Raw genomic sequence first — 23,484 nt, forward strand, 5'->3', positions numbered from 1 at the left:
AAACCGCAAGGGATCTTGGTTCTGATCCAGGGAGCACTGAGAAGAGGTAAGGAGTCACAAGGGGACCAATAAACACCTGGTGAGCTTCATGGAAAGACTGACAAAGGGGAATCACTCTCCCAGGGCATCTTCAAATACAAAGATTATGTGACCGACAGGCCTAGGTCCAGACCATCAACTTTCAGAAGCGTAAATTTAAAAAGCTCTAAGGAATGGCATACAATGGGCAAGAGAGAGTCCAGAGCACTCCAGTGGATGAATGCACCGACTCGCTGCCCTGGCAGTGTCAGCGACTGCTATTCCTTAGTGTCCCGTCCCATGTGACTAACGGAAGAAATTCCATGGAAGGCCATCTCACTCACTCCAGTACCCAGAGAAATACCCAGAAATCTGGTAGAAAACAATATCCAACTACCACAGGCAGGGGCTGCATTTTTAATACAAGAGAGAAGAACACAGATTGTCTGAAGTAGTCAGTGGACTTGGATAGACTCAAGAGTTTTTGGTCTTCACTGCTACATATAGACCTGACTGATAGCCTCCTTTTGATTCAACAATCATCTGATATAAGAGTTAACTCAGACTGACAATAGGGGACCAGCAGGGTTTCCATGCTGGGGTTCACCAGGAAGAGATACTCACAGACTGAAGCTTCTTCTTGGCAGCTTTTGCCAACTCAGACACATCCAGGCTGCTGCGGAAATGCACAAAACCATTAAGCAAGTAAAGAGAAGCTGTGACCTCTACAAGATTAAGATGCGCAAGGGATGAAATACGACGGTTCATGGAACCGTCAGAGCCAAGCATTCTGTAGTCAAAGAGTCATTGAAGAGACTGGAACAATTTGGCCAGTGACTCCTTGAAACCCAGCAGGCAGGTAATGTTAAAAGGAAAGGCACTGGCCCACAACTGAATGATAAAAGCTACGGTTCCCATCTCTAAGCCTTGGGGTGTGGCTTAGTGGTAAAACATTTGTATAATGTGTGAGCCGCTTAGTTACATCCATAGCACAAAGGAAAAAAAAAAAGGCAAAATAAAAAGGAAAATGGAGAAGAAAACTGGAAAGCCAGAAAGATAAGAGCACAGTTGGAAGAGCAGGGTCTGTTTGTGCACCACCCTGGCAGTAGGGCCCAGTGCTACAGGGTCCTCTGCTGTGGCTGGGACGGTTGGGGGCAGCAGGCTAGGGCTTTTTTTTGCTCAGCTAATGAACTAAGGATGATTTTTATATTTTTAAGCATTTTGGATAGAGAAGGAAAAAAGAACAATCATTTCTCAAGATGTAAAAATTTGAGTTTCAGCAGCCGGCCTGTCATCTTAAGAGCTTGCTGACACTTTCTAGAGGAGAAGCTGACAGCTGTGGCAGGGGTCACAGCTGACAGAGCTTAACATATTTCCTGGTCCTTGACAAAATTGTTTGCCAACCCCGATTATAGGCCAAGAATATCAGCTCTTCTCTTATGACACAGAAAAACTTGTGAATATGACCTATCAACACAAACACCAGGACAACTGGCCAAATAGTGGCAACAGCATTACTGGCTCCAACTCCTTATTAGTGTTTCTGGGATCTGTGCTCTTTCCAAGTTAAGTTTCACATGGTGGTTTACTTACAGCCGTCTTATTTCCAAAGTGTATAGCCATAAAAGAGAAAAATGTATGGGCTCTGTTAAACACAAAATATAATACACTTACATACTGCAAACCAAGGCAATGCTGGGCAGATAAACTGGTTCTTACCTGTCTGCCATTTGAGGGATTATAAAGTGCTGCCCATTTTTGTGATCTGAAACAGAAATCAAAGTTTTGCTCATGTCAATATTGAGATATATAAAAGAGTGCTACATTTTTTATTTTCAGTTTAAATTTTCCAATTAGTCATTTTTCATAATCATGGGGAAACAGAGAAGTTCTGAGATTGGCTACAAGTTCCCTGAAACCCGGCCAGTTCCAGACATCATTAGACAGAAAACCTATGCTGATTAGCTCACCCCAGAAAAACTGACAGAAGAATGCTGAGGGAGGCTCCATCAGCTCCTGGTGGCAGATGGCAGAGCTGCACTAAGCCTGGGAGAGTTCAGGGCTAGGGCAGGGGTGCTTTGCATGCAGACCCAGAGTGACTCCACCTTGCCATCTGCTAAGCAGCTCTGCCCTAATCTAGATTTCTAGAACAAAATTCACATTCCAGTGAACAAACCACGGCAAACACTTCTGAGGTTTTTGTGTACACTCCGTCCACCCTTAGGCCATGCCTGGGTGCGGGGCACACGGTAAATGAGCATCTTACTTGGGAGGAAGCTGCTATTCATTTAGTAGCTCTGCTGTTCTATATATTCTGAACAGCAAGCACATGCTGGCACAGCAGTAGTTAAGGAAGAAGGACCCACCTGAGCTACACTGCAAGACTGCATCTCCTAAAGACAAACACTCTCTTCAGTGTTGTCCTCAGCAATGTACAAAACTTACAGTTGCTCCATATTTTTCCCCAAATTATACTACTAGTTCTGGGGCAGCATCACACTGTGGTTTTAATTTGCATTTCTGTAAAGGCTAATGATGCTAATCTTCATGTGCTTGGTTTTTTGTTTGTTTTGAGTTTAGCCAATTACACACCACCTTCAGGTTTTGTTTTTCTCTTTTTCATCTCTTTGAGATGGTCTTTATTGCCAGGGCACAGGAAATGGCCCACAGCTCAGGGAGATCGCGCAGCAGGTAAAACCTCTAGCTGTAGAAGTCTGACAACTCAAGCCTCAGATGTGGTGGCAAACGCACACACACATGCAGGGAGGTGGGAGATGGAGACAGGAGACTGCCTCGAAGCGCCTGAGTCAGCTAGCTTGAGTACAGTGCACAGACAAGAAAGCCTCAAGCTCAACAAAGAGGAGAGAAATGACTTCAGAACATTGGCCCAGGTGTATACATACTCTTGCACATACATGGGCATGGTATTGCTTGTCTATAATCCCAGCCCTTAGGAGGATGATCGGAGTTCAAGGTCATCTTTGAACACATAGCAAATTAGAGACATGCCTAACTTAATAAAATTGTTTACTTTTTTCTTCTTTAAAAAAAAATTATTTTTATGTGTATACATGTTTTCCTGGCATACCACAAGGGTGGCTTGTATTCACAGAGCTCAATAGGTCAACAGATTTCCTGGAACTGGAGTTGTAGGCAGTTATGAGCCGACATATGGGTGCTGGGGATGGAACCCAGGCCCTCTGCAAGAGCAGCAAATACTGAGCCATTTCTCTATCACTCCCATTCTGGCCTGCTTTCAGACAGAAAAGAGTATAGTCCTGTGTAGTTCTGGCTGGCCTGGAACTCATGAGATCCTCCTGCTTCTGTCTCCCACATGCTGAGATTAAAGGTGTGCACCACCACAGACTACTCGAGAGCTTGTTTTCAAAAATATAATAAAAATAAATGATTCCTCTAAGAAAAGATGACTACATTCTTTGACTCAGTCTTAACTAGCACTGCTGGCTCCTCTTGCGTGCAGTCAGGCGTGCAGATTCCTTATAGCAGGAGTATGTCTGAAAAGTATGGCGAGAACCTATCTGTGCCTAGCCCAGTTGTCATCAGAGAAACTTCCACCAGCAGCTGATGGGAGCAGATGTAGAGACCCACAGCCAAACAATAGGCAGAGAGAGCGCCCAAATTGGAGATCTCCATTGGGTCCTTCCCCTTGGAGCTTGGGGAATCCCCCAGAAGAGGGGAAGACCTGTAGGAGCCAGAGGGGTTAAGGACACCAGGAAAACATGGCCCACAGAATCAACTAAGCAGGGCTCATAGGGGCTCACAGAGACCACAGTGATGATCATGGAGCCTGTACTCATCTGCGCTAAGTTCTCTGCTTGTGTGTTATGGTTGCTAGCCTGGTGTTCTGTGGGATTCCTAAAAGTGGGGGTGTCTCAGACTCTTTTGCCTGCTCTTAAACATTTTCCTCCTATTGGGTTGCCCCCACCTAGCCCTGATAGGAGGATTTGTGCCTAGTCTTATTGTATGTATCTTGTTATCCCACATTTACTTGATATTCTGGGAGGCCTTTTCCTTTCTGAAGGGAAACAGAGGAGGAGTGGATCCGCGGGAGAGGAAACTGCAGTCAGGATGTTCTGTGGAATAGAATTATTTATGTAAAGATGTGTTACTTTTGTTTATGTTGCAGAATATTACTTTAACGATGTAAAGATGTGTTGCTTTGCCTGCCTAAGGCACCTGACTGGTCTAATAAAAAGCTGAATGGCCAAGAACTAAGCAGTACAGGGATAGGTAGGGCTGGTGAGCAGAGAGAATAAGTAGGAGAAGGACTCTAGGATGGGGAAAGAGAAAGGGGAGAAAGAGAGGGAGAGGCCTGGGGCTAGTCAGCCAGCTGCCAGACAGCCAGGCGCAGAATGACATACAGAATGAAAGGTAAAAAGCCCTGAAGCAAAATGCAGATGAAGAGAAACAGGTTGATTTACGTTCAAAAAGTTAGTAGGACAAGCATAAAATAAGGCTGAGCATTCATAATTAATAATATCTCCATGTCATGATTTGAGAGCTGGCTGGCGGTCCAAGAAAGTCTGCTACAAGGATGTATTGTATGAGAGAAAAATAAAGGAAAAGAACTGATCCTTCCTCAGCCTCCCACTGCAGGTGCTGCTGATCTGTTGTGCCCAGCACTGCTTGGGTTGACCTTTAGTTTTTAAATGTCCTTCATGCACATTCTTACTGAAAATGTGATTTCCAAACCCAGCAGTGTTGGTACACACCTTTATTCCCAGCACTCAGGAGGCAGAGGCAGGCAGATCTCTAAGAGTTCCAGGCCATCCTGGTCTACAGAGTGAGTTCCAGAACAGACAGGGTTACACGGAAAAACCCTGTCTTGAAAAACCAAAAAAAAGAAAGAAAGAAAATGTGATTTCCAAATACTTCCTTCCAATATCTGCTTAACTTTTCACTCTTAATTCTTTTGGTTTGGAGGCCAGGTGTGATGGTGCATACCTTTTCCAGAACTAGAGGGCCCAGGCGAGACGAAGAGGACTATGTGACTTTGATGCCAACCTAGTACTGGACTGGGTGAGGAGCTCAAGAAACAAAGTGGGTAAGTAATGAGAGTGAGTGCTTTTGACAAAACCCAAATTATTAATTGAACAAAACAAAAATCTATGAACTTTAAACCAGGATCACGAGACCCCCTCCTCAGTCTATAGCTTTAGGCCCTTTAATTGGCTCTCTAGCCGAGATCCTACTGGTGTGAAGCTTGGTGCACGTTCACTTCCCTGCATACGGAGTGCAGTTGCTCCTATAAGGCAATATCACACACACTCGCACTAAAAAATAAAGGAAATATGATTTGGAGCTGTTGATTTTATTCTGTAATCTTCCTATACTCTTAGTTTTAGAAATTTTCTTGTAGGTTCCTTGGGATTTCCACATAGATATTATCTCACTTGAGTGGGGAAAGTTTTATTTCTTCCTTTTTCAGCTTCTATGGGAGGGAGGGTGTCTGGACTTTCACTGAGTAGGAGTGGTGAGAACAGATACTGGCCTCAGGAGAGCAGCTGGTTCTCTGGGCAATCATGACCAGTTAAGCAAGCTCCATCTGTTTCTGGTTTGCTAATTTTTTTTTTAAATTATGAATGGATGTTGAATTTGGCCAAATACCTTTTTTATACCCACTGACTACTACATAAGTTTTGCTTTGTAGTTTATTAATGCCCTGATTTTCTCTTTTAAAAAGATTTTTTTTTAAAAAAAATTTGAGTGTATGAGTGCTTTGTCTGCGAGTGTGTATGGGTACTACGTGGGTACCTGTGTGCCCAAGGTCAGAAGACGGTGCCAGATGCTGTGAAAATGGAATCACAGAAGGATGAGAGCAACTTGAGGGTGCTGGGACCTGAACCTGGGTCCCCTTAATCACCAAGCCACCTTTTAGTTACATTAACTGTCTTCCAGTAAATTTGTTCCAGTGGCTATGTTGTACTTTTTTTCTTTTTACACATTTCTAGATTTACTGTGCTAAAATCTGCCAAGGGTTCTTGTCTCTGTTTATTGGGACCCTCCCATACTCCATTCTTTCCTTTTGCTAGGTTTGGTATCTCACTAATCCACTAACATGCACCGAGAAGTAGTCTTGCTCTTCTTCCTCTTTCCTGAAGAGTTTTATTCTTTTTTATGTGTGAGTCTTTTGCCTGAATACATCTAGACCACTTCTGTGCCTGGGGCCCATGGAAGCCAGAAAAGGCTATGGACTCCTTTGGAACTGGAATTACACATGGTAAGGGGATGGAAAGAAGGCTCAGTGGCTAAGAGAACTGGCTATTCTTCCAGAGGACTGGGGTTCAATTCCTAGTACCCACATGGCAGTTGACAACTGTCTGTAACTCCAGTTCTAGGGGATCTAATACCAATGCACATAAAACAAAGTTAAATACATTATTAAACAAAAAAAAAATACCACTTGGCTGTGAGTTGCCAAATGGGTGCTGGGAAAGAACCCCCGTCCTCTGGAAGAGTGGCCAGTGCTCTTAACTTGTGAGCTTAACTGCTGAGCCATCTCTCCAGCCCTTTTCCTATCTTTTGAACCTGGGGTTTATGTTGAGGTATAAATTCAAATTCTTGAACAATACAGATTTTCAGGGTTGGAAACTCAGTCAAGTATTAGAATGTTTGCCTAGCATGCATGAAACCTGATGCCCTGGGTTTGGTCCCCAGCACTGCAAAAAGGGATTAGGGAGGAAATGTGTGTAAGTGTAAATGAATATACATTTAAGAATAGATATTTATATTGTTTTTCTCAGATGGATTTTGGTAGTCTGTGGCTTTTAAAGAATGAGTATATTTTATCTAAGCTGTCATATTTATCTGCAAAGTTGTAATATCTTCCTACTGTTGCTTTCTAGTGCTTGGTGATCAAGCCCAGAGCTTTGCACCTATAAGCTAGAACTATGCCAAGCCACAGCCTCAGCTCCTACATTAACCAGTAACTGATGGTGTTATTAAAATCCTTTTTTTTTAAATAGCATGAATAGCCCTCTATCCACTTTCTTTATTTCTATGAAGCATATCTGCCATGGTAATGTTGGTTTCCTGATTTCTGTAACTGTCCTGTGCTGGGTTAGCCGTGCACATGTTCATCTCTAGCTCCTATGTGAGAAGACTAACTTTAGAGCTACCTTCTCAAATCCAAGTATTTAATGCAATAAATCCTCCTATAAACACTGTTTAAATATACCCATGAACATCTTCTCACCCCCTACCCCCTCGCTTTCTAATTGTGAGACAGGGTCTTACTATGCAGTTCTGGCTGGCTTTGGATTTACAGGGGCCCCACATGCAGGGATTAACAGCATGCACCACCAGGCCCATCCAATTGTACAAATTTTGACACTGTATTTTTATTTTTATTTAGTTGGAAGTACTTTTGAGTCAGGCATGGCAGTACACACCTGTGATTCCAGCACTTGGGACAGGACTGTGGTGAGTGTGAGATTAACCTGGGGTACAGCATGCTACTGTTTTAAAACAACTATCCAACTCCATATACACAACTTCAAAAGCAGTATGTGGAGTCTGCAGTAAGAACTTTCCTCTCAGGTCCACCAGTTCAATACTCTGCATGCATTGTACACGTGGACATGCATGTGAAAGTCAGAGGACAATTTCTAGGGATTAGTTCTCTCCTTCTGCCAGGTGGGTCTTGGGGCTTGAACTCATGCTGTCCAGAGCCTCTGCCTGCTAAGTCCCCAACTGAGGCGCTCTCTCGATTCTATTAACACGTATGTGACTTGGAGCGCTGCATCTTCTTGGCATAAGTGTGCCCTTCTGTCATTGTCTCATGTCCCCTCGATCTTTGCTATTTTTCTTTGTTCTGAGGTCTACTCTGACCCACTCAGATCACATCTGCTTCACTCAGGGTGGGAAGTCCACAGACAGCCTGACGTCAGCACAGCTCCAGTCTGCGTGGACAGCTGTTCTCGTGTTGACCTAGTCCTGGTACTGAACTGCTTTCTTGTATACAGTGTCAGCTCAGCTTTCATTCTGTAACTCTTTCCTGACACCACTGCTTTCAAATGCTCTGTTGGTCACTGACAGGAGGGTTGTGTCCAGGTTTATGTCATTTTATTACTTATTCTCTTTCTGAGCTTCGTCCCCCCCATTTTTCTTTTCTTTTTTTTGAATATTTTCAATAAAGATCTTTCAATTATTTGAGTACTGTTTGATATTTTTTTAAATTTATCTCTAGGATCTTTTAAAAAGATTTATTTATTTTTATTTTATACACGAGTGTTTTGCTGGCATGTATCTCTGTTGTACCATGTGTGAGCACCACCTGCAAAGGTCAGAAGAGGGCAATGGATCCCATGCAACTGGAGTTACAGATGGTTGCAAGTCAACTGTGGGTGCTGGGAATTGAACCTGGGTCTTTTGGAAGAACAGTCAATGTTCTTAACCTCTGAGCCATCTCTCCAGCTCTACCACTTTGTCTTTTTCTTGGTGTGGCAGTGCTAAGGATTATACTACCCATACTTCTCAATGTACTTAGAAATGTTACTTTCCCACTTCAGGCAAAATGTAGGAATGCTACTGTATTTCTTTCACCCTTTCTCATTCTTGCGGCGACTGCCCAATACACACACACAGCGTGATGTACACTGCATGCTAGAATCATTATTGTCAGCTGCCACGCACGTCTGCAGCCAGGTTCCTCTGCTATCGTGCACTTCCTGATGCACTCCTTATCCTGACACTCAGGCTGATGGCCTGAAGACCCTTCTCCAGCGCCGCTGTTAGAGAAATGGAGTATCTGACTTTTCTTCATCTTGCAATATGTTTAACTTGTCTTCATGCGAAAGGTAAGGCTTTACTACCTATGGGACCACAGGCAGGCAACTCTTTTCTTTTGTCACTTTAACAATAGCGTTTAATTTCCTTTCATCTCCATGACTTCTGAGAAGCATCAGGGCAATAGGATGCTCAGAAAGTTTGGCACTTCAGATTTCTGCATCAGAAATCTATAGTAAAATATTCCAAAATAGATTTTTAAGAAAAATCTAAAACCTATAACATTTCTGGTACTAGGCATTTCAGGTAAAGGATATTCAACTTTGCTGTGTGAAATACTGTTCTGGATGTTTTTGAAGTACTTTTTCCCAGGTTTCTTTTGCATTCACCTTCTTTGAAGTTGGAGTTTCAGGAATCTTTTTTTTTTCTTTTAAGACAGGGTTTCTCTGTGTAACAGCCCAGATTGTACTGAAACTTGCTTTGTAGATCAGGCTAGCTTCAAACTCAGAGACCCACCTGCTCTGCCTCCTGAGTTCTGAGATTAAAGGCGTGCACCACTGCCCGGCATGAGTCTCAGGAATCTCTACATCTTTTCAGACTTAGATTTTGGTAGTATTTCCGGCACCTACATGTAGAGTCCAGAGGCTGACATAATGTGTCTTCTTCAATTACCTTTCTAACCTATTATTCTTATTTCTTTAATATTTATTCTATTATATGTACCTGTGTGTTTTGCCTGCATGTATATACATGTCCCAATTTGCCTGCAGAGGGCAGAAGAGTGCTTTGTACTCCTAGAACCTGAGTTACAGGTGGTTGTCAGTCACCATGTGGGTACTAGGAAGCAAATCCAGATCTTCTGCAAGAGTATCCAGCGCTCCTAACTTCGGAGCCATCTCTCTAGCTCCTCTACCCTGGCTGGCCTGACTTCACTCTGTACACCAGGCTGGCCTTGAACTCAGAGATCTGCCTGCCTCTGTCTCCAAGTGATGAGATTTAAAGGTATAAAACCCCACTTCTACCCCTTTTAAAAATTATTTATTTTTAAGATTATAATTCCATCATTTACCCTTCCCTGTCTTCCCTCTAAGCCCTTTCATACAGCCCTCCCTGCTCTTTCAAATTCAAGGACTCTTTATCATTATCTTACATGCATACATGCTTATGTATATACATACATGTATATGACTACACCACCCTTATTTTTTGAGATAGGGTCTCTTACTAAAACCTGGAACTCATTGACTTGTCAGACCAGCTGACCAGCAAGCCCCCATGATCCTACTTCCTCTGCTTGCCCAGTGGTGGGCCTTATAGTCACATACCACACGCCTGGCTTTATATACCTCCTAGGACCAAGCACAGGTCTTGATGCTTGCAAAGAATGCGCTGTATCAATGTAGTGCCCCACCTCCATTCTTCTGGTATTCCCCACAGGTCCCTGAGGCAGGCTGCTGTTGGTTCTCCTTTTCTTGTGCTGGGAAGTGAGCCCAGAGCCTTTGGCATGCCAGGTAACCCCTTTACGACTGAGCTACATCACTACCTAGCTATTTTTAATATAGTTTTTCTAGTATTTTCAGCCTGCTATTAAACCTACTCATCTGGATTCGAAATTTTTAGTCACTATAATTTTCAATTCTAATATTCCTTCTAGGTTCTTCTCTGTGTGTGTGTCTTTAAAAATGTCCACTGCTTTTCAGAGCATAGTCTTATTGGCAGCTTTAAAATGTTTCTGAGAATTCCAACAGGACATCTCGTGGGAGCTGATTCTCTCCTTCTGTGGCATGTGAGTTACAGGGTCACTCAGGTCACTGGGCAGCTCATCCACTTTACCTGCTGGCCACCAGTTGCCCCTAGGCCTAGCATCTGTTGACTGCTTTCTCCTTGTGTCCCCTGAGGTTTTCCTGGCTCTTCATATACAGACTCACTATGTGGAAGCAAGGATATTCTAAACACTGTATTATAAGACTCTGGGCCTTCTTTGTAGTCTATGGAAAGTGTTATTTCTGTTTTACCAGGCAACAGAGTAGGTTGGGCTCTGCCTGCTGAGCAGGCAGCAAAGAAAAGCAATCCAGCCAGGCAGTAGGGGTGCACGCCTTTAATCTCAGCACTTGGGAGGCAGTAGGAATGGTGGCACACACCTGTAATCCTAGCATTCAGGAGGCAGGGGCAAAGGATCGAGACCGTTAAACAGACTTCCAAAGGAGGAAAACAACCAACAGGCCTACCCAGCTATGATGCCTATGAACCACAACTATCAGTATAGCACAATAACCCTAAGGGTGCAGAAGTGGCAGGCATACCCTGGTAGTAACCAACAGTTCTCTAGCTGGACTTCTCAACAAGAGGGAAAACTTCATCACCTACCCAGAGCTAGTGAAGTCATGGATCTTGTAGAACCTACAGCCATCACTTTACTAAACCAGCAGAAACCCTAACTATGTTCTCAATATTTGTCCTTGTACCCACAGATAAGTGTAGTCCTCATCCCTCAAGGAAACTTCTCTCTAAAACAAATAGAGACCACTGTAGAAAAACACAATCAATCACAAACACAGTTGCAGAGCCCAGTCCCAACAGATACTCTACATCACAACTTTTGCGCCTAAGGCTGAGGGATCATTATGGAAGAGGGAGAAGAAAAGTGGTCAGAATCAGAGGATCTAGGAGTTTGCTGTGAGACTGTCTCCTAGAAATGTCAGAGGTTACACCCATAGTCTCACCAACACGGCTGCCTGAATGTGACCCAACAAGGACGGCACAAACAAACATGCTAAGATGGAAGAGAAAGCTTAGGAGGCTCAGTCCTCCTCAGAGAATGATAAGAAACTAGACTGCTGAGAGCAGAAGAAACAGTCTTCCTCACGAAAGCACGCCAATGATAACCAATGCTAAATGGCCAACCAGGAAAATACACATACAAGTAACATAATACAAACTGGGAAGTTTATGGCCATGTACTTAGGAATATACAGATATATGTACACACACACACACACACACATGCATGCAACACAATTAAAGAAAAAAAAGGCCATGAATTCAAAGAAGAGCAAGGTGGGGGGATACATGGGAGGATCTGGAGGGAAGAAAGGAAAGGGGAAGATGATAGTTATGTTATCCTCTCAAATAGAAAACTCTTATGGCAATCTTCCTGAGGACTTTTTTTTTGGTTTGTTTTCGAGACAGGGTTTCTCTGTAGCTTTGGGGCCTGTCCTGGAACTAGCTCCAGAGCAAGTCATAAAAATGTTGTCCTGACCTGTTTTTCCAGAATAGAGGTGCAGCAAGGCTGTCCTCCTCTCCCTCACCTGGTTTCCTGCCGCAGAGGTAGAAGGCCAGTCTGTCAGTCAGCTCGTACTGTATTTCCACGAGGCGCTCAGCCAGCTCATGGTGCCCTCCTTGCCTACCAAGAGAACAAAGCACCATTGACACAGCTCAGCTCACTGGCATTGAGTTGGAAGAGCACAGGGCTGTTCTGAGACACCTGAGCAGCTTAGCAAACACAACTCTCTAGGTCACAAACACTGACCATCTGATCACTTGCAGTGCCCGACCCTCTTCCCTTTATAAATGGAAAGACACTGAGAGGGATAACTTCATTTAATGAGGTGAGAAAATCAACTTAACAAATAGAAGAGGTTTTCGAAAGTCAACTGGAGTATTCCCAGAAACACCCAGCCTTGGGGGATGGCCCCAGGCTGATGTTCTGAAGAAGGCCCTTCCTCCACACAATCCTGATGCCTGTAGTCAGCTGCCCAGATCAGAGCCTAGAAGTTAAAAATCACTTAAAGGGCTTCAAGGCAGATTAACCTAATGCAGAACCCATCCCTGCAGCTACTTCTGCCTCTGTATCTGCCATTTCTGCAACAGGAAACTGTGTTTGCCTGTCTTTATTCCTAAAACATTGAACCCGCTTGGAATCCTTTTAGCATGTAAGTAAGTAACTGTTAAACTATTACACACAAAGCTCACGAGAGACTCCAAAGTGAAAAAATGTTTACTGTGGATTCTGTTATCGTCAAAGATGAAATCTGGCTCCAGCCAGTTTCTCTCTCCACATACTTCTGACCTACTACACACATCTGAACCTAAGAGATGCCCTGTTTCCTCAGTAGGTGACACGGTGCTGGTCTGGACGGAGCACATGGCGGAGCTTTTCAGTGCTGGCTGAAATGAAGCAGCATGGTCCATCCTCAGAGCTGAGGAAACACTGTGTGCCTCTCACCACTCCCAACGCTTGGCTTCTCCATCCCATCTCCATGGTGATGAACATACTCTGTCCATCCCCACCTCCTACTCTTGACTCTGCCTTTCTTCTCTCAAGCATGCTTTATTTCCTCCTTCATAGGTCCATATCCCACCTACTCCTCCAAAAGACCACTGAAGAAATTTCCTAATCACTGGGGCCACAATGAAGAAACTTTACATATGCTCACTTTCTGTCTGGGTCAGTGTGGTGTGTTTATGAAATGCATGTTTGCTCGTATGTGGGCCCATGTGTGTGGAAGCACATATATATGGAGGTTTGAAGTCTACATCAGGAATCGTCCTTGATTGCTTTCCACCTCACCACTGAGGCAGAGTCTTGACTGAACCCAGAACTTGATGATACAGCTAGTCTTGCCAGTCAGCTAGCCACAGGGACCCTGTCTGCCTCTACTGCTGGAACACAAGAGGGCTGCCATGCTCAGCCAGCACACTCACGAGGCATCTGGGTAGCGCTGAGGATATGAATGCTGGCCTTCATGCTTGCACAGCAGGAGCTTTAATGGCGGCCCTCTCCATAGTCCCTTACATATGCTTTTTAAATTTTATTACCAATATCATGGTGCGTGTGTGGCTCTTGTCTTCCGTCTTATTGAGGCATCTCTGGCTTTTGTCATGCTGCACACATCAAGACAGCTGGCTTACAAGCTTTATGACTCCTCTCTCTGCAACCCCATCTTGCTGTGGTTGCTGGGATTACAGACATGTGAACACTACACCCGGCTTTTCATGTGGGTTTTGGGGACTATGCTCAGATTTTCAGGGCTGTGTGACAGGGCTTTTACCTGTCAAGTGTCAAGCCATGTGCACTTTTAAAGACCAACTGTCAGCAGTAAATGGTAGTTAATACCTGTAATCATAGCATAGGCAGGAATATTTATATCTGTGAATTTAAGACCAGCCTGGGTTAAAGAGTCAGACCCTGTCTCAAAAAACAAAACAAAACAAAACACGGCTAATTGTCCATTTTGTCAACAATTCATATGTAATTTTGCCTAATTCCTTCAGCATTTACTAATCATCTCTTCCAGAGATGTAAAGTTAGGGTTCTGGGACAGATTTTTGTCAGTCCCCCTGTTTACTTCTTTGTGAACATGGTATTTCATAGTTAATAAATCTGGCAAAAGAAGGAAAGACATCCATCTTCTATCACCTAGACCTGCAGGTTTAAATAGATTCAATGAACCCCAGGAAGTTCCTTCATGCCACTGCATTTCAGTTGTAGCAGGGCATGGTGGCATGCCTGTAGTCCCAGTTACTAGGGGCACACAGTAAGAAGTTTGTCTAAGTTCACAAGTTCAAGATCTGCCTGGGCAACATAGCGAGTATCTGCCTCAAAACAAAACAAAACCACAGCAGGAGAAATTGAAAGACACATTAAAACTTGAAGAGTGGGCTTTGTATTTGACCCCAATGCCAGCGCTCCAGTCTTGTGCTATGTTTCTAGCCCTATTTCGTTCCTCGTGCTTACAGGCAAGCATGTCACTCAGTGAGCCATTTCTCCAGTCTTCGCTCTAATTCTTTTATTTAATTTTTAAAATTAAGATTTATTTATTTTTATGTGCATGTAAGTGCATTTCATGTGTGCCTGGTACCCTTGGAGGCCAGAAGAGGGTGTTGGAATCCATAGAACTGGAGTTATGGATGAGGGACTATGCGGTGCTGGAAACTGAACCCTGAGCCCTAGTCCTCTGCAAGAGTAGCCGGTGATCTCAACCACTGAGTAAACTCTCCAACCAACCCGCCTCTCCATTCTTGATAGCTGATTTGTATGCTGTGGCTTATGAACACTACTTTGTTACAAAGACTGGAAGTTAAGTACACCAGTTTATGATTCTAGATTGCCTCGTCTTGCCTGTCTCAGCTGATGCTGAACTGTCTTCTTCCATAAAATAATAGAACATAAACCTCTAAGGGCTCTGCACCCAAGTCATATACAATTCAGTCACTTAGCAAGGAATCATACTCAGCACACAGGTGATCTAAGACCCTCAGCCCCTCACCTTGCATAATCAACAGGAGTCTTTCCACTAGAATCTTGTGTGCCTGGGTCAGCTCCATATACTGCCAATAATTCAGCCTGTAAAATCTGTCCTGCTTTGGAGGCGACATGGAGTGGAGTGCTGCCTTTTTCCTGAGAATTATTAACAAAAGTAAACAAAAAAAGAAAAAGAAAACTAAGTAAACTTAACCTATTCAAATACAACTCAGTTTCAATCTATTATCTGAATCAATTGACGTTTCCGTACAGGATGAAAGAAGTTGGCTTGGGCTCCTAGAGATAGCAGTCTCAGACAGGTCTCCAGGTTCCCTGTCCTCACACTTGAATGGAGTTGCTGAAAAACAAACACAGAAAGAGTAGCTGTAAAGGTGTTGGAGTGATGTGCTGCAGCAGCTGGCGACCTGTCTGAACGCACTCTCTGTTAGTAACAGGTCTTTATTTGGCTCAGGAAAACAGGGAGTCTCCGCTGTTCACTCCCTGCAGGCTGTAAAATGGGCTGCAGGCGAGTCTCGCTCATTTTACCCACAAGGAACTAGAACTGTGAAGCCCAGTCTGCCCAGATGCAGGGCTTGCCAGGTAGGGCCCAACTATAACCCAAGTGGGAAGCATTTGAAAAGGAGGCCCTGCGACTGAGTGGAATGGATTTCAAGGCCTACTGCCTTCCAGCTGTGTGATCTGAGGAGAACTCTGGGCAGCAGGACCTGGGTACCTCAGTGCCATCCAGGGTTATTGTGAGGATTCAGTGATACAGGAAATGCTTCAAAACTCAGACACGGCTACACTAGGAACTATTAGCTGCTGATCCCAGCTGCCTTACACCATCCACTATCAATGTACATTGCCCATCTATCCATATAGTGCTCTCACGAGGCTGTTCTTGGTGGGAAATACTGATACTGTGCTATGCTAATTCCTTATTATCACAGAAAGGCCTTTAAACAAGCAGAAAACAAGCTGCCTTCTTTCAAGTTTAATCTAGAACTGTTCCAAATGTAGTAATGGGCACCAAGGAACAGAGAAACCAATGTAGTCAGTTTTTTTAAATTCTTTAATCGTATGCATGTATGTACGTATGTATGTTTATGTGTGCGTGCGTGCGTGCGTGTGTGTATGTGCACATTGAGTGCAGGTACCCACAGATGCCAAAAGAGGGTGTCAGATACCCTGGAGTTAGAGCTACAGATGGTTGTGAGTCATCTGATATGGGTCTTCATCATCATCATCATCATCACACACTTTCACACAAGTTCTTACTATGTAGTTCTGGCTGGTCTGGAACTCACTATATAGACCAGGTCAGCCTTGAATTCCCAGCTATCTCCCTGCCTCTGCCTCCCAAAAGCCAGGAAGTAAAGGTACATGCCACCAGACTTGGCTATATTTTTTATTTGGTAAAAAAGGAGATAAACTATTTAAAACTTATTAATGAGTCGGAAAATTATATCTATGTCTGTGTTAAAATTAGTATTGTGAATTGACTGAGTGAGCATCTAGCTCAAAGCACTACTCTGAGACTCAAGATGGGTATTTCTATAGCATCTCAGAACCACCAAGGCCCAGAGAAAGCGCCCGGTCGCCAGCCAACAGCCCTGCACGCAGCAGCTCTACTCACTTCTCAAGCTCCGCCTGCCCCGCAGCCGGGAAGAGGTTAGCCTCCTCTCCCTGCCATTCTAATCTTTTAGAAACAAGCATCCTGAAAATATCCTAGGCCCTTCTAGAAACACTCCTTTGAAATGGCTATTATTTCCAAGTAGGGAACTTACCAAATATATATGTGAAAACTGTACTGAAAAAGCACAAATTAATTAATTAAAACCTTACAAAAAGGAAAACTGCTGCTTCTGAGACATTTACTTTCCTTTCTCTAGGACGTCTAGGAGGAGGACTAACTGTGCTTAAGAGAAAAAAGAGGACTGCTTAGAAAGCTACCAGAACTTTTAACTGTGCAAGATTGGTCTCTCCCTCCTAGCACCACCACAAGAGAAGCAGCCACTGTCTCAGAGGGCTCCCCGGGGACTGCAAAGAGCGCACCTACCTTACTAAGATCTTTGGCAGTCACACTGTCATCGTCACGGCAGGGCAATCGGTGGACAAAAGCTAACATCTGATATTTGGCTCTGATGAATTCTGCTTTATTGGGGCTGTTTTGAAAACAAAAAAGAAAACAGTTCACTTGCAGTTCAGACACATTTCTCATTCTTTGTACTGTGAGAAGAGGAAGTGACCACACCCCCCACTTGAGAATACATTTCAGCAGAGCTGAAGACCTGATCTGAAAACATGGTACAGAACGCCACCTTTTGTAGCGTCTTTCTTCCCTTTCTAACTTCCTTCACGACAGGCGGAGCCTCAGGAGGAAGCAGCAGTTAGTCCTGTGTTAATAGGTGAGGCACTGGGCAGAACACTGCTGCAGAGCCAGATTTCTGGTCTGAATGCCACTAGTTTTGATTACAACTAGTCACCAAGCCCTGGACTCCAACTGGAGGAATCTCTGTGTTCAGTTGGGTAACCAGGCAAGCAACAGTCCCCGTGCTGTCTTTCTAACAGCAAATGCCCCAGGCACAAGGCTGATCAAAATAGCCACATTCTTCCAACAGGGACATTTGTTGTGAAGAAATAGAAGTAGTTAGAAACATTGCACTCACTGTACTTTATCCTGTGGATTAGCTTTCCGTCTTCCACTCATAATAGACGCGGGGTCCAGCAAAGAATGCTCCCATATAGAATTAGCACCATTGTTATACAAAGTCTCAACCATCTGAAACCAAGCAATATGAGATATTTATTTTATTTCCTCAAATATTCAAAAAGAATCAGTGGAAAAAATGGAAAAACAACGCTCTGTTAAAAACACTACCATGTCTGTGTAGCACTCATTCCTGTTTCTGATTGTGGAGTGAGACTGAGGAACTTGAGGGAGGTAGGATTCCACTCTGCGTGTGGGACAGTCTGTACGTACTTACATTACAAACTGAAGAAATGACTGACTCTTTGCCTGCCTGAACAAATGATATTTACCCACATACACACTATTCACTTGATATTTTTCATTAAATGCACCTATTTAAAATTTTTATTAATAATTGTTAGTTTTCTTATACACTCTTAAATAAAATAATGTAATAAACAAATGTTTGAATGTTCTTTCTCTCATGTTCCATTGTGAGTCATGTCCCACCCTTCAAAATCTGATGCCTTAGTGTCAGCCCTAGTATCTCCAATTACTCGCCTCTATACCATTTGTAAACTCTAAAACTGTAAAGAAAAACAGACCTGGGAGTAGCACACTCCTTTCACGTGAGAATAGCCCTTTGGGAATTTCTAAGTAGAACTTTTTTGTTTGGTTGTTTTGTATTTTTGGAGACAGGGTTTCTCTGTATAGCCCTGGCTGTCTTGAAACTCACCTCCTGAGTGCTGGGATTAAAGGCATGCATCACCACTGCCTGGCTTAAGTAGAATGTCTTAACGAACATCTCAACTTCATCACCAAACAGGACTCCTAGGAAGGTCTGTCTGCAGACAGACATGGGCATCTCTTACCAGCAACCCAAAATACTTGCTTTGGTTCATACAAGCTTAAGGAGCACGGTGTGCAGCTGTTGCAGATTTAGTGAGATGTGGATTAAGACAAATATCGCAAAATGCACTGCTGGGAAAGTCTACTTCTGTACATTGTGCAAATGTCCCAACGGAAAGCTCTGCCTACAATGTATGTCCTAAGTTTCAGAAGAACTGAAGAATGTATACCTCAAATAAAAGTACAAGGAACATGACATTGGATCTCAAATAAGACAAAGACTGCTCCTGACAAGTATTAGGCGTGCAATCAAAACACGCTCACTTAGTTTCTGCCTGGCAGTGAGGGCTTTAAAAATACCTCAGATGCTGAAGCCATTTCTGAGGAAACTGAGTCTATGCTTCTCTCAAAGCAGGGAAAATATGGTCTAAAAATGTGAGCAGGTACTCAGGGATTGCAAGTTAATGAAAAGCTTCTCAGCAGTGGCTTTTAGGATCATTCATCACAGCCTACAGAAAAGAGAGACCTTTTAAAGATAACTGCTATGGCCTAGAGGGGTGGCTCAGTGTTCTGAAACAAGCACTTGTGGTTCTTGCAGAAGACCGAGGTTTGAGTCCCAGAACCTACATATTCACAACCATCTGTAACTCCAGTTTCAGGATATCCTGTGCCCTCTTCTGGCCTCTGTGGGCAGATACATACATGCAAGAAAAATACTTATAAAATAAGTAAATCTAAAAAAAGGTTAAAAAATAAAAATAATTTCTGGGGGCTGGAGAAAAGGCTCAGTGGTTAAGAGCACTGGCTGCTCTTCCAAAGTATCCAGGTTCAATTTCCAGCACTCACATGAGTTCACAACTGTCTGTAACTCCAGTTCTAGGGGATTCTGACACCCTCATACAAACATACATGCAGGCAAAACAGCAATGCATTAAAAATAATTAATTATAAAATAATTTCTAAGCTGGGTGGTGGCAGTGCACGCCTTTAATCCCAGCACTGGAGATAGAGACAGGCGGATCTCTGTGAGTCTGAGGCCAGCCTGGTCTACAGAGCAAGTTCCAGGACAGGCTCCAAAGGTTATACAGAGAAACCCTGTCCTGAAAAACCAAATAAATCAATCAATAAAATAAATAATTAAATAAAAATTAAACAATAAAATAATTTATGATGTTAGGCATGGTGGTGCATACCTTTAATTTAAGCATCTTAGGAAGCAGAGGCAAGAGGAGATCCATGAGTTCAAGACCAGCCAGGGCTACATAGTGAGATTCTTGTCTCAAACAAAACAAAACAATTTCTGGTGACAATCTAGAAAGTAAGTGGTGCAAACTTAATAAGAAATTTAGACATTTATTGATACATTTTGTTGATATATCTGCCTATGAATAACTGTGTCTGGGGAAGCAAGATTATGTAAGGTGAGCAAGGAAAGACTAGATAATGATGTCAATACAGGACAATATCGTATACTATACATAGAAATGAAGAGCACAACATTTTATCCAATTATGACCCAAATATTCTTATAGGATTTAAGATATATATTAGATCTTTTAGTTGCTAAAACAACAATCCCTAAAACACAAATTTCCAATTATGAAAACTTTTCTTATCATTTACCTGAAGCAGTGTTGGAGGCCATGGTGTGTGTTTAAGATGCCTTACTTGGGAGATATGGCGCCCTAGACTCCGATGAACACTGCAACACTCATCACATATAAAAGTTCCCCTATTTACTGATGCCCAGGAAGGATCTGGAAAAAGAACAACACCTCAGTGGCAAGGACACTAATTGGTTGTATACAGGATAGCAAAAGATGACTGATGTTTGGTTTTTAAGGAAAAAAAACCAGAGTATGTTTTTGTTGTTTTACATGCTCCTCAACATCTGAAGCGGAGGGACCAACTGAGGATCCTACCCACCTTGACAGATCAGGTTTACTGAACTAAGACAGCCTTACACATCCATCTGCCTTCCTGTGTGGGCCAGTCTGTAGCCTGAACATGGGTTTACCACATGTGCTCTGTGGAATGCTAGTTAAAGAAGCAGAATGAAGGAGTGGGGTAGATCATTCCACTCTGTTTCCTTGAAGGGCTGAACTTGGGGCCTCGTCCATGCTGGGCTAGCACTCTATCACTGAGTTCCACCTTCAGCTCGATGAATCATTTTGAGTCCATCTTTGTAAATAAGACTACATGATCTTGACGGTGTATTATCCGTGTAACAGTATCGAAGGTAAACAATGAGGTGACTGTTGCCCAGTGCAGGAAGTCAGGTCCCAGATGCTAACAGAAAGTCAGAAGAGACCTGCAGAAGCACTCAGTTCTTCCGAGAGCAGGAGGGGTACCCGCTCTGCTAAGGCAATACTCTATGCCAATACCAGTTGCTTTAGACAGCCTGCTGAATCCAGTCTTGCAGCTGACTTGAAGGAAGGCGCCTCACAGATATAAAGAGGTAAGCCAAAACGAACAGGATTTCTCGTTGAGTACAATACTTTTTCCTTTGGAATCCACAGAACTTCATCAGACAACCTTTCAGAAGTGGAATAATTTACACTAGGTGAGCAGGATGGATCTGGGCCTTGGAAACCCCAAATTAAGATAGGCCTTTCTCATCCCATCAGACTCACAGTGGGGTGACAATAGGTGCTACCCCAGCTGCCCGGCCTAAGGGTTACATTTTAAAATTCTTCAACATCCACAAAAATCTCCGAAATGCATGTATGTCATGTTTACCACTTTTAACAGTTTATTCTATCCCTTTCAAACCATATAATGAAAAGTTATGGGATTTCAAAGACAAATCCTGGGAGCCAGAGAACACAGTGGTTAGAGGGTTGGTTACGGAGTCCATGGTTTGAATCCCAACTCTGCCGCCACTTCTTGTGCAATAATGTGAGGTAAATTACTTCTCTGAGCGTCCTCACAGTGGGAGAGGGGAGAGACAACGTAAAAAATAAGAATAAATAAAGTGTCTATCATGGAGGCACAGGAATGATGCATTTTAAATGAACTAGATTCATTAAAAACAAACAAGAAATCAGGACTGAGCATGTGACACTCCTAGGAATTGGGAGGTCCTGGCTTTGGCCCCGGCGCCACAAAGGTAAACAAGACATAATCATAGTGAAGTGTCTTCTCTAAAGTAAAACAGAAGAGAATCCAGCAGGCTTAACCATAGGTGCTACTATTCCATTCTAAGGAACAGTGGAAAGCATGAAGGCTCTGCACAGACACACCTCAACGTTGCGTTCTGCATTGATCTGGTAGTATTAAGACGAGACGTATGGCTTTGCTTTTCATTATCAGAGGCTCACAGTACTCCTGGGCAAATCAGCCAGGAAAAGGAGAGCAATGGCTTAACAGGCATTAAGCAATGGTCTCAAATAATCACTTAAACACCATGGATCAGAATCCCAAGGAAAGAATACTGACAACAACAACAAACCTAAAGTTAAGTTTCTATGAGGTTGGGTGAAGCCCTTCCAGTTTATCTGGAAGGCAGGGTTTTTAATAAGGCTCACGAATACCACAAACGGACTTCTAAAGTATCTGTGCCCCCACCCATTTTAAGCAAATTTTGTCCAGAGTTAAGTATTTGAGCATCTTCTGAGCCGGCCTTGGCATTAAGATTTCAAAGGAGCCCTAACCCTTCAGGTAACCCTTCATCTGAGCTGTGCACAAAGGGAGCACAAACTCCTAGCGGCTCATTCACCCTTCAAAACAGGAAGGAAGTGATTCAAGTCTTTCTAGAGTGTGGCATTCAAGACAATAACATCAAACAACAGAAAAGGCCCTGAAATGCTACAAATGGACAAGGCAGCGTTCAGGGCAGCAAGGAGAAGCAATCTGCTTTGCCATGTACCTTCCACGACAGAAGCAAAGAACGTGCATCCCAAGAGGAAGCTTTAAGTTAGACACACATGAATCAACGGAAAAGGGGCAAGAAAAGAAGGAAGCGGAACAAAAAAACACATTTGCTGAGAAAATGATAGTTTGTATAAACCTGGCTAACAGTATAAAGCACTTCTTTTAAAACCTTCCCTGCCTGTCCTGATCTTCCATCTCAACTGTTAACCTGTAGTACTCAGGACCATGAAATAAGTAAGGGTTACCACAGCACCATTTATAATCAGCCTCTGCTTCTAAATGACAAGATGAAGATGAAAACAGTTGCAAACGGCTGGAGTTCAATGACTTCATTAAAATTATTAAACACCAGGAAAGTCATCAAATATGTAAATGACTTCAAACTCGAAGTTAATCAAGTCCAAGAACCAAAACAAGCACAAAAAAATCTGAATTGAGACCTGTCAATTGGGTTCCAATTACTAAGCCAGATCCAATCTTCAAATCCAAATACTATTTGCAGTAAGTACCATTTGGTCGTTCGATGTCCCCGAGTTTACACGGCCAGCAACTGTGTGTAGTACGACTGTGAAGCCAAACTGTAGCTGAAGGAACTACAAGGGTTTTGAACTGAGTACCATCATACAAAAGAAACGATCCCTAGGGAATATCCATTGACCACTGCGCGCTGTACCAGTGATAGTTTCCATCGGGAAAAACGAGGAAATCAGGTTTGAGCAAGTAAACCCATCAGTCCGAGGTCATGTAGAGGCGAAATCTGGTGGAAACTTAGATCCTCAAACTTCAGACCCCGAGCTAGGGCTGTCCCCCCAGGAGCGTCTGCCGGGCGCAGAGCAATAGTCCACTCGGGGCCCCTCGGGCAGCGCAGCCGAGCGGTCGCGCGCACACACACACGCACAAGCCGGGGGACCGGGAAGGGGAAACACCTGCAGCCTCGGGCGGCCCGCGTCTGACTCCTGTCACTGGTTTTCCGGGGCTTCCGAACCGTTCCCGTCCCGTCCCGTCCACTCCCGGGCCTGTTGCCTCTGCCCTCGGCCGGACCGCGGGAGGGAGGGACCCC

General features: G+C 43.6%; 1 protein-coding gene across 12 annotated transcripts in view; it reads right to left on the reverse strand.

The window, feature by feature from the left end:
- Positions 1 to 23,484, reverse strand: part of Git2 (GIT ArfGAP 2) — a 49,591-nt gene that overhangs the window by 25,765 nt on the left and 342 nt on the right. For 6 of the 12 annotated variants that reach the window (XM_085680516.2, XM_085680508.2, XM_085680497.2 and 3 more), the window contains exons 2-9: positions 20,175 to 20,308; positions 17,680 to 17,792; positions 17,070 to 17,175; positions 15,282 to 15,368; positions 15,036 to 15,166; positions 12,075 to 12,169; positions 1,738 to 1,783; positions 643 to 691 (exon numbers count right to left, since the gene is read on the reverse strand). In XM_085680516.2, the coding sequence (XP_085536642.2) occupies positions 643 to 691; positions 1,738 to 1,783; positions 12,075 to 12,169; positions 15,036 to 15,166; positions 15,282 to 15,368; positions 17,070 to 17,175; positions 17,680 to 17,792; positions 20,175 to 20,308 (761 nt within the window). Of the gene's footprint in view, positions 1 to 642; positions 695 to 1,737; positions 1,784 to 12,074; positions 12,170 to 15,035; positions 15,167 to 15,281; positions 15,369 to 17,069; positions 17,176 to 17,679; positions 17,793 to 20,174; positions 20,309 to 23,484 lie in introns of all 12 variants that reach the window. The other 6 variants (XM_085680503.2, XM_085680471.2, XM_085680512.2 and 3 more) reach the window with 1 other exon arrangement.

The sequence above is a fragment of the Myodes glareolus genome, chromosome 2, assembly GCF_982192425.1.
Source record: "Myodes glareolus chromosome 2, mMyoGla1.1, whole genome shotgun sequence".
NCBI lineage: Eukaryota > Metazoa > Chordata > Mammalia > Rodentia > Cricetidae > Myodes > Myodes glareolus.